This window comes from Manis javanica, chromosome 11 (genome assembly GCF_040802235.1).
Source record: "Manis javanica isolate MJ-LG chromosome 11, MJ_LKY, whole genome shotgun sequence".
NCBI lineage: Eukaryota > Metazoa > Chordata > Mammalia > Pholidota > Manidae > Manis > Manis javanica.
This window is the reverse complement of record NC_133166.1, coordinates 115,270,183-115,284,086: the sequence shown is the minus strand read 5'-3', so window position 1 is coordinate 115,284,086 and position 13,904 is coordinate 115,270,183. Positions and strand designations below refer to the sequence as shown.

The 13,904-nt window shown below is 45.4% G+C and overlaps 1 protein-coding gene across 4 annotated transcripts in view; it reads left to right on the top strand.

The window, feature by feature from the left end:
- Positions 1–152: 152 nt before the first annotated feature.
- The window catches only part of DPP3 (dipeptidyl peptidase 3), a 31,727-nt gene continuing 17,975 nt past the window's right edge, over positions 153–13,904 (top strand). The window contains exons 1-6 of one of the 4 annotated variants that reach the window (XM_017667222.3): positions 153–341; positions 1,427–1,701; positions 10,140–10,229; positions 10,796–10,933; positions 11,496–11,570; positions 12,142–12,235. In XM_017667222.3, the coding sequence (XP_017522711.1) occupies positions 290–341; positions 1,427–1,701; positions 10,140–10,229; positions 10,796–10,933; positions 11,496–11,570; positions 12,142–12,235 (724 nt within the window). In that variant the 5' untranslated portion in view covers positions 153–289. Of the gene's footprint in view, positions 342–1,423; positions 1,702–9,698; positions 9,848–10,139; positions 10,230–10,795; positions 10,934–11,495; positions 11,571–12,141; positions 12,236–13,904 lie in introns of those variants that run through there. The other 3 variants (XM_017667221.3, XM_017667225.3, XM_017667226.3) reach the window with 3 other exon arrangements.

Below are 13,904 nucleotides of genomic sequence, written 5' to 3'. Positions count from 1 at the left end.
CCACTCCACCCCTCCTGGACTCGGGGAGCCTTGTCAGCCCCGTCTACAGGGACTAGGCCGCAGCCAGACCAGCCACTCCAGTTCCTGGCCCAGGAGCGAGCGCAGCTGGAGGACAAAAGCCCAAGGCCACAGGGGACATTCTGCGCGGGAGCCCGTTGCGCCTGGAGGCGGGGAACCGGCAAGCCGATGGAGCTTGCTTCGGCGCGCCTATTGGCTGGAGCCCATGCCCATCCAGGTCCCGATGCCCGACAATTGGCCCGTGGGGGCGGAGTTCACGGAGCCCCAATGAATGGGGGAGCCGGAAGCAGGAAGTGAGTTTGCGATCGGAGCAGCTGCTGCAGGTGAGGCGCGGTGCCCGGGTTTCGGGGTCACAGTGTATCATCCTCAGGGGATAGGGCGAGTCTGGACCGAGTGCAAGATCATTCCCTTTCTGTCCCCCATCCAGTACTCCTTCCAATTTCATCGCGGCCCCAAGGCAAAGGAACGCTCCGGGCAGCAAAGGGTTAACATACCTTTCAGAACCCCGGGGATTCTGTGCTATTGGGGCGGAGCTTCGGGAATGTCCGGGGAAGCTGAAAACTTCCCAGAAAGGGCAGTGTGGAGAATGCCCTGGGTGGGGAGACCCCCTGGTCCCAACGGGGCTGTGACACTTAGGTAAGTTGCTTAGTCTCTTTAAGCCTCAGTCTCCCTATCTGAAAAGTGAATTGGCTTCAAGCGCTGAACTGTGGCTCTGTAGCTTCTCGGGTCCAGCACGGGGAGAGGGTAGGAGGATGGATGGTCAAAGCAAAGGCGGAGGGATGAGAATGGGACAGATTGCACACCCATCTGGTGAGGCTATTACCCCCATTTTAAAGAGGTGGAAGCTGAGGCACAGAAAAGTGAAACCATTGACTTGATTTTGAGTCTGAGTCAGTCTGAGGCTGAGCCAGGATTGGAACCTAGCCCTTCCATTTGGTAAACTGGGACTCTGTCCTCGTGAACACTGTGGTGGGCAGAACTGAAGAACCTGCAGGAGAATTCTGGAGAGGAGGCCGAGTGGTCAGAGAAGGAGGATGAGAGACGGAGAGGGGCCTGACTTTGGAGTCCAGAGATACAGGTCTCTGCTTCTGACTCCTCTTTTGTGTTGTTAGGCAAAGCTCCTAGCCTCTGTGCCTCAGTTTCCCTATCTGTAATACTAGGTGGATTTGATCTTTAAGGCTGAGGGGCCACAGGCCAAATATGGCCCACTAATGTATTTTGTAGTCTCCTTGTCTGAGTCACCTAACCTTCTCTGAGCCTCAGTTATGTATCTTGTGAATGGGTACAAAGGTGTTCCCTTCTTCATGGTCTTCTGGGAGGATTAAAGGAGACCATGGGTGTGCAGAGCCAGGTGTGCTGTTGGCATGTGGTGAATGATGGCTGTGATGATGGTGATGGTTCTCAGCAGGGCCCATGGCGGACACCCAGTACATCCTGCCCAATGACATCGGTGTGTCTAGCCTGGACTGCCGCGAGGCCTTCCGTCTGCTGTCACCCACAGAGCGCCTCTATGCCCATCATCTGTCCCGGGCTGCCTGGTACGGAGGCTTGGCTGTGCTGCTGCAGACCTCCCCTGAGGCCCCCTACATCTATGCCCTGCTCAGCCGCCTCTTCCGTGCGCAGGACCCCGACCAGCTGCGCCAGCATGCCCTGGCTGAGGGCCTTACCGAGGAGGAGTATCAGGTCAGTTCTCTTAGGCTCTCCCATTCCTGAGTGGCTTCTGGCTGTGAGGGGCTGCAAGCAGGGGTACAAAGGTCTTTCTCTTTCTTTGAATTAGATCAGAGGTTACAAATACTGGAACCTTCTCTCCTGAGACCTCAGTCTTCCCATCTGTAAAATAGGCATGAGGATAGTCTGTGCCTCTTAGAGTTGTAGTGACCGACTCCACTGGTGGCTGCTATGAGTAAAGGGAACATCTGTGGAGATTCAGACAGTAGAGGAATGAGCCCAGGGTAGGGATTAGGGAGTCTTAGTTCTGGAACAGATCTTCCTCTACCATGTTGTGTTGTCCCTGGGCAGAATGTTCTGCCTGTCCCCTGGTTTTTGTTTATTTGTGGATCTGTTGGCCAATTAATACTTAAATGCATTCTTAGTACATTGCAACAATGCAGAAAGACACAAGACAAATACGAAGATCACCTATTCTCAGTGTCCTCCTGAGAGGTAACCACTGAGGATGTTTTTTTTAATCCTCTGTGTGTTGCATATATACATGTATATCAGTTCCTCATTTTCTCTTTTATATAAATGATATCGTGCTCTCCATGTTCTTCTGAGCCCTGTTTTTTCACTGAACCCATGGAATTCTTGGAGAATTTCCATGGTGTACATGTAATCCACCTCATTGTTTTGTTTTGTTTTGTTTTTTTGGTTTTTTTTTTTGAGAGGGCATCTCATTTATTGATCAAATGGTTGTTAACAACAATAAAATTCTGTATAGCCACTTCATTGTTTTTTATTGGCTGTGAAGCAGTCCACTGCAGTGCACACTATAATCAATTTAATCTTTTCCTTATTGCTGGACATTTAGATTGTTCCTGATTCTTCTTAGAAACAGTGTCACCATGAGTGTACTTGTGCACACGAGAGAGTAGGATCTATTTCTAGAAATAGAATTGCTGGGTCAAAGGCTCTGTACATTTACAAGTGGTTGATGCTGTTAAGTCATCTTCTAAAAATGTTTCACCAAGAATGTATGAGAATATGTAAAATAAAGGGATTGGATTGCCTATCTCTGAGCTGAGGTCCAGGCTGTTTCTTCTACCTTTTTTGAACTTTTGGTATTCACTTCCCATCTTTAGGCTTTGATTTACTCATTAAAAGAGTTAATATCTGAGAAGTGCTTATAAATGAAAAAGTGCTGCCCCAGTGTTAAACTATTTTCAGTGGTTCTCTTTTGTTTGCAAGTAGCAGAAACCCGTCTCTAGTTGTCTTAAATGAAGGAGCATATCATGACTTCCAGTTTTTGGTCCATAAAAGGAGCTTAGAAGTTGCCATCCTGTCCCCTGCAACAAGTAACGAGCCGAACAAACTGAAAAATCAACAATTCTTCTTAGATCCTTAGGGGAAGTGAGGTCACAGGGCACACAGCTGCCCCCAGACCTAGAGAGATAGACAGGCAGACACAGAGAATGACAACTTAATAGAACAAAAATTCATGAGCAAAACCGCCACTGGAACCATCCTGGGATAGGAAAACCTAAACTGTGATTGATGAATTGCTGGAGGCTCAGCGTGGACAACTGTTGAGAGTTAAAAACTCTAGGGGGTCTTGGTCATCGGGGGAGGGGGGATTTCCACACTTTTGGGAATTTTACCTCTGGGAGCTTGACTTGGTTCTCACAATGAATTTCAGAGAAGATGCCCCTTATGCTTCCAGCAGGGGAAGGAAAAAAGGAACTAACTTTGAAAGCTATGAGAACATTCTGTTTTTAACATGGTCTGCCCTCAGGAGAAACTATTTAACCAGAACCTGACCTGCTAGGATTTTATCAGAGCCTAACTGACCTGGGGGAAGGGAAATACCCAACTCAGCCCACTCTAACCATCTTGTCCCACCTATGTGGGGTGGGGGGAGCACAAGACTGAGAAACACATGTGAAATTCACAGTCCAGAGGCACAGGCACACAAAGGACTGAGACCTAATTATAGACTATAGAACACTTCGTTTCCCTTACACTTTACCACTACATTATTAAAGGCCTGTCTAAGTCAGTTCCTTTTACTCTCAGTACATCATATCTGACTTGCAAAACATACGAAAAGGCAAAAAGCAACAGTTTGAAGAGACAGAGCAAGCATCTGGACCAGACTCAGATGTGGCAGGGATGTTGGATTTAGCAGACCAGGAATTAAGAAAACTATGATTAATATGCTGAGGGCTCTAATTGATAAAGTAGGCAACATGCAAGAACAGATGGGCCATGTAAGCAGAAAGATGGAAATTCTAAGAACCTAAAATGCTAGAGGTCAAGAAAACAGTGACTAAAATGAAGAATGCCTTTGATGGGCTTATTCATAGACTGGACACAGCTGAGGGAAGAATCTCTGAGCTTGAGGATATCTCAACAGAAACCTCCAAAACTGAAAAGCAAAGCGAAAAAAGAGTGAAAAAAAGAAAAAGACAGAACAGAATATTCAAGAAATGTGGAAGAACTACAAGAGGTATAACGTGTGATGGTAATACCAGGAGAAGAGAGAAAGAAACAAGAAATATCTGAAACAATAATAATTGAGAATTTCCGCAAATTAATGTCAGATCCAGGAAGTTCTGAGAACACCAAGCAGGATATTAAATGCCATTTTCAAACTTTCTTTATCACAGATAAAGAAAAAAATCCTGAAAGAAGCCAGAAGAAAAAAAAAATCATCCCTATAGAAGGGCAAAGATCAGAATTCCAGCCACCTTCTCAGAAACCGTGCAGCAAGCAGAGAGTGGATTGAGATATTTAAAGTGTTGAGAGAAAAAGCCGCCAACCTAGAATTCTATACCCTGTGAAATTATCCTTCAGAAGTGAAGAAGTAAAGACTTGACCAGAAAAACAAAAATTGAGGGAATGTGTTGTCAGTAGACCTGTTTTGTAGGAAATGTTTAAGAAGTTCTTTAGAAAGGGAAAATGATACAGGTCAGAAACTCAGATCTGCATAAGAAAGGAAGAGAATTGGAGATAGAATAAGTGATAATAAAATAAACACTTTTATTTTTCTGACTCTTTATTGACCTAAGAGAGAACAGTTTGTTCAAAATAATAATAGGGCCAATGTGTTTATGTATGTATGCTTATGTTTATATATGTATTTATGTATGTTTTATATATATACTTATGTATGCTTTTGTATAGGTGAAATAAATGACAGCAATGATACAAGGGAGGGGTGGCAAGAATTAGGATTATTTTGTTATTATAAGGTACTCAGCTATGCATTAAACAGTACTAATGTTACTTGAAAGTGGACTTGGATTAGTTGTAAATGTATGTTACAAACTGAAGGGCAACCACTAGAAAAAATAAAAATAAAAAAGAAGTACAACTGATATGCTAAGAAAGGAGAGAAAATGGAATCATCTAAAAGGCTCTGTTAAAACCACACAAGGCAGAAAAAGAAGGGAACACAAAAATAAGAACAAAAAATAAAGACAACAAATAGAAAACAGTAACAAATATGATAGATTTGATCCAGCCATATCACTCGTCACTTTGAATATCAATGGTCTAACTGTATCAGTTAAAAGGCAAATGATCAGAGTGGATCAAAAAAGACCCAACTAACTGCATGTTGTCTGTAAAAAAACCCCTTTAAATATATAGACACACATAGATAAAAAGTAAGTGGATGGAGAAAGATATGCCGCACCAACACTAATAAAAAAAGTATATTAATTTTGTAAAGAGCAAACTTCAGAGCCTGAACATTTCTCAGGGATAAATAAGGGTATTCCTCAGTGATAAAAGGTTCAGTCCCCAAGAATATATAACAGTCTATAAGGTGTATGTATCTAACAAAAGAGCATTAAAGTATGTGAGGCAAAAACTGATAGAACTGCAAGGAGGAGATGAATCCACTATTACAGTTGGAGACTTTAATACTCCTTTATCAGAAATGGACAGATCCAGCAGGCAGAAAATCAGTAAGGAGAGAGTTAAACTCAACAACACCATCAACCCACTGGTTATAATAGACATCTATATTTTACTTCATCCTACAACAGGAGAATACATATTCTCAAGCTTACATGGAACATTCACCAAGATACACAACATATTGGGCCATAAAACACATCATAACAAATTTCAAAGAATCGAAATAATAATTTTGATCTGCTTTCAGATCAAAATAGAATTAAACTAGGTATCATTAACAGAAAGGTAGTTGGACAGTCTCAAAATACTTAGAGATTAAACACTTCTAAATAATACTTGGGTCAAATAGGAAAATCTCGGGAAATGTTTAAATATTTTGAACTAGATGAAAATGAAAACAGATTTGTAGCTGCAGTGAAAGCAGCACTTAGTGGGAAATTTATAGCATCGAATGCATATGTTAGAAAAGAGGAAAAATCTAAAATCAATAATCTAAGTTTCCACTTTAGGAAATTAGAAAAAGAAGAGTAAATTAAATCCAAAGTAAGCAGAAGAAAGGAAATAATAAAAATTAGAGCAGAAATCAATAAAATTGAAAACAGGAAATAAGTAGAGAAACCAAAACTAGTTGTTTGAAAAGATCAATAAAATGGAAATCTTAGTCCATGTGGGCTACTATGACAAAATACCACAGCCCCAGTGGCTTCTAAACAACAGACATTTATTTCTCAGAGTTCTGGAGGCTGGAAGTCCAAGTTCAGGGTGCCAGCATTGTCAGGTTCTGGTGAAAGCCCTCTTCTGTGTGACAGACTGATTTCTCAGTGTGTCCTCACATGGTGGAACAGGCGAGCTGGCTCTCTGGGGTCTCTCATAAGGGCACTCATCCCAGTGATGACAGCTGTGCCCTTCTGACCCACTCAGCTCCCCACAGCTTCACTTTCTACCATCACTTTGGGTGTTGGGTTTCAACACATGAATTTACAGGGGACACAGACATTCAGACCATAACAATCAATAAACCTTTAGCCAGTCTAAGAAAAAAGAGGTCACAAGCTACTAATATCAGAAATGAAAGAAAGGACACCACTAGAAATCCCATAGCATTAAAGAACTTAAATCAATAATTAATAACCTTCCCAAACAGAAAACACCAGGCTCAGATGGGTTCATCGTAAATTCTACCAAATATTTAAGAATGACATTATATAAATTCTCTATAATCTCTTTCAAAAGAGGGAAACAGAGGACATACTTCTTAATTCATTCTATAAGACCAGCATTAATCTTACACCCAAACCAAAGACGTAACAAGAAAACTACAGACCAATATCTCTCATGAACATACATGCAAAAATCTTCAGCAAAATATTAGCAAATTGAATCCCAACAATGTATTAAAAGTTAGACACCACAAAATAGGATTTATCCCAGGTATGCAAATCTGGTTCAGCATTTGAAAATATAAATATATGTAATCTTGCATCAAAAGGCTAGAGAAGAAAAGTCATATGATCATATCAACAGATGCAGAAAAAGCCTATGACAAAATCCAATATCTATCCATGATAAAAAAAAAACTTCTCCGTAAACTAGGAATAGAGAGGAACTTCCTCAATTTGATAGACTACCCACAAAAAACTTATGACTAACACTTAATGGTGAAAAACTGAGATCAGAAACAAGGCAGTGCTATCTCCTCTCACCACTGCTTACAAAATTGTACTGGAAGTCCTAGCTGATGTTACAAATAAGATTAAAGGAAATAAAAGATTGAGAAGGAAAACATAAAACCATCTTTGTTCATGTATAAAATGACCACCTCTGTAGAAAACCCAAAATAATTGAAAAGAAAACTCCTGAAACTAAAAAGCAATTACAGCAAGGTTGCAGAATACAAAGTTAATATACAAAAGTCCATCACAGACCAGGAATTAAAAAGTAGAATTTGGAATTAAAAACAATACCATTTCTAATAGCACTCCCCCCAAAATGAAATAATTATAAATTCAACAAAATATGTACAAGACCTATATGAGGAAAACTATAAGACTGATGAAAGATAATAAATAAGCAAAGAGGCATTCCATGTTCATGGATAGGAAGATTCAGTATTGTCAAGATGTCAGTTCTTTCCAACTTGATCTGTAGATTCAATGCAATCCCAGTCAAAATATCAGCAAGTTCCTTTGTGGAGGCAAACAATCCAGAAAATCCAGAATCGCCAACACAATAGTGGAGAAGAAGAACAGAGTTGTGGAGTACTGGTACCTCTAGATGTCAAGGCCTACTGTAAAGCTATAGTAATCCACACAGTGTGGTATTGGCAAAAGGATAGACAATAGAACAGTAGAATAGAATAGAGAGCCCAGAAATAGACCTCAGAAATACAGTCAACTAAGCTTTGACAAAGGAGCAAAGGCAACATAATGGAGCAAAAAATAGCCTTTTCAGCAAATGGCACTGGAACAACTAGGTATCCATATGCAAAAAAACCACAAAAAAAACTAGACACAGAGCTTATACCCTTTGCAAAAATTAATTAAAAATGGATCACAAACTTAAATATTAAATGCAAAACTATAAAACTCCTAGAAGATAACATAGGAGGAACTCTAAACCTTCAGAATGGAGATGACTTTTCAGGTGTAACACCAAGTATAAGCCATGAAAGAAATAATTGATGGGCTTCATTAAAATGAAAATTTTCTTGGTGAAAGACACTGTCAAGAGAATAAGTCACAGATGGAAAAACTACTTGCAAAAGATACATTTGATAAGGGACTGTTATCCAAAATATACAAATAATTTTTAAAACTTAATAAGAAAACAAGCAACTTGATTAAAACATGGGCCAAAGACCTTAACCAGGGTAGTTAACCAAAGAAGACACCAAGATCGCAAATAAACATGACAAAATGCTGCACGTAGTATGTCAGGGAAATGCGAATTAAAGAAATGATGAGATATCACTACACATCCATTAGATTGGCCAAAATCTAAAACACTGACAACAAAATCTAAACACTGGCAAAAATGTGAAAGTACAGTTTTTCTTGTTCATTACTGGTGGGAATGCAAAATTATACAGCCACTGGAAGATGGCTTGGCAGTTTCTCACAAAAACAAACATATTCTTACCATATGATCCAGCAATTGCACTGGTGTTTACCAAGGTGAAAACATCCACACAAAACCTGCATATGGATGTTTTAGCAGCTTTATTCATAATTGTCAAAACTTGGAAGCAACCAAGATGTCTTTCAGTAGCTGAACCAGTAAACTGTGATACATCCAGACAATGGAATATTATTCAGTGCTAAAAAGAAATGGGGCACCATGCCATGAAAAGACACAAAGAACATTAAATGCATATTACTGAGTAAAAGAAGCCAATCTAAAAAGGCTACGTACTGTATGATTCCGATTATATGATATTCTGGAAATGGCAAAACTATGGAGATAATCAAAAGGTCAGTCATTGCCAGGCATTGGGGAAGGGTGGAGCCCAGATGATTTTTAGGGCAATGAAACGACTGTATAATACAGGCAATGTAGCATACATAATGGTGGGTATATATCATACATCTGTCCAAACCCATAGAATGTACAACACCAAGTGACCCTAATGTAAACTATGGTCTTTGGCTGGTGATGTGTCAGTGCAGGTTCAGTTGTGACACATGTACCACGTAGTATAAGATGTTATAATGGGGGAGGTTGGTGGATGTGGGGGCAGGGCGCACATGTGAAATCCCTGTACCTTGTGTTCGGTTTTTCTGTGAACCTAAACGTACTCTAAAAAATAAAGTCTGTTAAAAAAAAGCGAGTTACTGGCTCACATAATTGACAAGTCCAGGGCTAGGAAGGCTTCAGGCATGGCTAGATTCAGGGGCTCAGTGATACCATTGTGATGCAGTCTTCATCTCTAGTAAGGAGCTCCAGGGGCTGCAGGCTTGATGATCCTTACTCTAAAAGAGAGGCTCTTTAACACTGGGAAATTGCCTGGGTAGCCAGCTTGGGCCTGTGCCCACCCCTGGAGTGGCAGAAGGGAGATCCCTCCCCCTTCCAGGAGGAAGTCTTGTTGCCAGAGGAAGGGAAACATTTTTTGTCAGCAAAAACCATAGAGTAGATGACCGAGGCCCTTCAGCTGTACCATTCGATGCTTCCCGTGCCGGCTGTCTGTCAGGTTGGGAGCAGGGGACAGGATTTCTGCTGAAGGCAGTGGTGTCTGAACTGGGCCTCAAAGGTCTTATGGGATGGCCGCAGTTGGGTGGGAGGGTGCTGGGCGTAGCAGGAACGGAGATGGGTGGGCGCTTAGATGTGGGAGCTGCTGAGACCAGTTTGGGCGGATGGTGGGTGTGTGAAGATCCATCTGTGAAAGTATGTTGGGCCGGACTGGGCCTCTGGCGTCTGGATGCGGCTCTCAGATTTCTCCACCTCTCCCGAACTAGTCCCTCTGGGGTATTAACATCTCTGGAAGGAACCTCCCTGGGGCGGGGGAGGCTGGGCCTCCAGGTCTCTGATGCTCCCTCCCCCAGGCGTTCCTGGTTTATGCGGCGGGTGTCTACTCCAACATGGGCAACTACAAGTCCTTCGGTGACACCAAGTTTGTTCCCAGCCTGCCCAAGGTGAGCTGAGGTGGGCTGGGGAAGGTGGGGAATGCAGGGCTGGTGGGGGTAGGGGAGATGACTCAATGGAGCCTTGACCCCATTGCCAGGCTACGTGACCTTGGGTGAACCACCCAGCCTTGCCAGCTGCTGCAGCCTCACACAGGAAGTGCGGTGGTTCCTCCTCACCATGCTTTCCGTGCAGCGAATGGCAGAGGCTGCGGCAGTGCTGTGAACTGCCAGAATGAGCCTGTTGGTCATCACCAGGGACAGTGGAGAAGCCTGGGCACAGGGAGTCCCTCCCCAGGACTGTGGGGCTTCGGCCATCTGGGGCAGAGGTGGCTCCTACCAAGGGCTCTCAGCCCTGACTCTACCCGGGTTGCCTGGTGGTCTTGTTGAAATGCAGCTTCTGGTTAAGCAGGTCCGCAGTGGGGCTGAAGTTCGACATTTCTCAGGCAATACGAATACTGCTGGTCCGCTGACCACACTTGGAGCCGGAAGGTCTTACTTAGACTTGGGAGAAGAGCTTGGGAGTAGATGTGGAGGTGTGGGTGGTGTGGCGGAGCCAATAACCTCTTCCCCTGCAGGAGAAGCTGGAACGTGTGATCCTGGGGAGTAAGGCTGCTCAGCAGCACCCGGAAGAAGTCAGGGGCCTCTGGCAAGCCTGTGGGGAGCTCATGTTCTCTCTGGAGCCGAGGCTTCGACACCTTGGACTAGGGAAGGAGGTGAGGCTCCCAACTACACAGGGGAGTGGAGGGTGTCCTTGGAGGCCACCTGGTGTGCAGGGGAGGGTGCATAGTGGGGAGGCAGTGGGCGTTGCCTCACACTCTTGAGGCAAAGCTGTTTCCCACACAGGCCTCGGTTTTATCATCTGTAAAATGGGAGCAGCTTGGATGGAATGCTTTCTAAATGCCCTCCCAGTTCTGACGTCTTGGGATGCTGTATGCAGAAAGGAAGGGAAGAAGAGCCGAGAGCTGGAGGGGGCTGAGGAAGGGAAGATGGGAAAGGAGGGGCGGCCTTCCCGCCTCTGGAGGCTGTTTGGAGCTGTGGGGTAAGGGACAGCTTGTGAGAGGCTGGAGCAGAGGTGCAGGAAGGCTGGAGACGGGCCTCTATTTGTTTGTTACAATTTTTTCACCTGGAATGGGATGGAGGGGGCCGGGATTAAGGCTGCTGAGGAGGTGCAGGAAGCCTGGGCCAGAGAGGATGCCCTGGGACGGGATCCACCGGCCACCCTGCGGCCCCTGACCTCAGCAGCTCCTCTTTCCTACCTGTCCTCTGCCCCCACAGGGAATCACCACCTACTTCTCTGGGGATTGTACCATGGAAGATGCCAAACTGGCCCAGGACTTTCTGGACTCACAGGTTTGGGGGTTGGGAACTTGGGACAGTGGTTTGATGGGGTCCCCTTGCCACTGGTACCCACCACTGGGTCTCAACTTGGGCCGAGAGACCCGGGCATCTTGGGCCCTTGCGGGGACTTGGGAATCCTTGTGTAAAGTCAGCCTGGCTCTACATGTGCTGGGGAGGGAGCTGCCCCTCCTCACCCGGGCAAATAGGCCCTTTGACAGCCTCAGGGCAGGATGAGGCAGAGCATGAGACCCACTTCCCACTGGACTCTGTCCACTGGTCAGGTTTGCCTCCCAGCTCAGCTGCTCCGCAGCTGTGTGACCTGTCCCCGTGTCTGTGAAACGGGGTCCGCCTCATGCAGCCCTGGGTTAGCTGAGGTCACGCACTTAGTAGAAGTTAGCGCTCGGTGTGCTGAGCAGAGTGGGAGAGTGCCCTGGCCCGCCCACCCTGCTCGCCCCATCCCAGCCCACCTGGCTGGCCCTACCTCTGTACCTTCTCTCCCTGGTGTGACCCACTTTCCCACCTCCCACCCCAAAGCCCACTCTGGACTTGCTGTTCCCCAAACCCCTGCCCTGGTCTTTTCCAGAACCTCAGTGCCTACAACACACGGCTCTTCAAAGAGGTCGACCAGGATGGGAAGCCCTGCTATGTGGTGCGCCTGGCTTCTGTGCTTGGCACAGGTGAGCTGCTTCACACTCCCCTTCCACTCCCTCCGGAGCATTCCGGGACCAGGGTGGAGGGGGCCACAACTGCAGACGGGGTAGCTGCAGGGAACAGTAACAGTTATAATAGTTAAGGCCCATGTTGGTCAAAGCCTTTCTGGGTGCCTTGCTCATGCCGTGCTCAGCGTACTGTGGTACCTGTGCAGTGAGCACTCCCAGCCCCAGTGCTGGCATGGCAGGAAAGATACAGAGGAAAGACGTGGAGGCAGGGAGAGGGGTTCCCTTCCACTTGAAAAACGCCACTGTTGTCAGCCTCTGATGGGAGCCATGTATTGAGCATGGTCCCCATCCTCCAGGCAGTGCTACAGAAGATAGCAGTCCACGTAAGCAGTGGGATAGAGGCTGGATCATGCATCCCATGACAGCCTAGAGGAGAAATCCAAACTGCACGTCAGTGAAGGCTTAATGGAAGAGGTGATCAGATATGTCTTAGAGATTGTGGAGAATATAGAAAGGTGGGGACGGTAAACACACTAAACTCTGCTTCCTAAATATCTCTCAAAGTATCCTCAGGGTAAAGTCCAAATCCACCCCTCAGAGGGCCCCATCATTCAGAACTCTGGTTACAGGTGAAGAAACATATTTCAAGTTTGCCTAAACCCAAAGGGGACTTTATAGGCTTGGTTAGTGAAGCTGGAGTGCAATAGCTTCAGGCATAGCTGCATCCAGCTGTCCAGACAGTATTCTCAGAAATTTCTCTCTCCATCTCTTGGCTTGGCTCTCTTTGACTTCATCCACAGCAGGCTGCTCCCACAGAGGGCCTGTGAGCCACCAGCCTGGCTATCCCAGCAGAAAGAGGGCCCTTTGCTCCTAGGAGTTTCCTCATAAGGTCTGGGAGTGGCTCTGGCTTCTTTGTTATGAGTCCCATCTCTATCTGTGAACCAGTCCCTGTGGTGAAGGGCCAATCTCTGATTGGCTAGATCTGGTCGTAAGCCTATCTTGGAGCCAGGTGATGAGGTCAGTCCCTCCTACCACCGGAAAAAGATAGTGGTAGTGATGGGGGGAGTCTCAAAGGGAAATTGGGGTCTGTTACCAGGTAAGGCACAAATGGATACAGTATGGACAGAAACATCCGTGCCCCTGTGAGACCTTTGTAACCTGGTCCTCCTCCTGCACTGACCTCCCAGGCCCAGTCTCATATCCCCCCAGCCTCCCACTTAAGCTCTGTGCCCCAGCCATGCTCAGCAACTTGCAGGCCCCTGAGAACCCACTGTGCTCACATGCCCTCTCTAGGCCTTTACCCACTGCTTCCTACCCGAAATGTCCTCCCTCCCTCTAGGTGTTCACTGCATGAACACCTCCAATTCAGGCCATGCTTGGACATCACCTTTTCCAGACTGTTTTCTTGTCTTCCCATAACTAAGTCCAGGTCCTTCTCTTTTCCCATCAACACACCCAGGATTTTCCCAGTTATTTTTCTGTTGACTCTGAGCTCCTTGAGGAACTGTGTGTTTCACTCACTATTGTCTCCCCAGTGGCTAGTGGTTGGTAGATACTCAGTGTGTGAATAAATGAAGATGGGTGGGGGATTGGACTCCTGGGTGAGGGAACAGCATGAGCCCAAGCAGGGTGGTGGGAAAGTTTCAGAATTAGCAAGCAGTTTGGTTTGACTTGGGAAAAGGATATT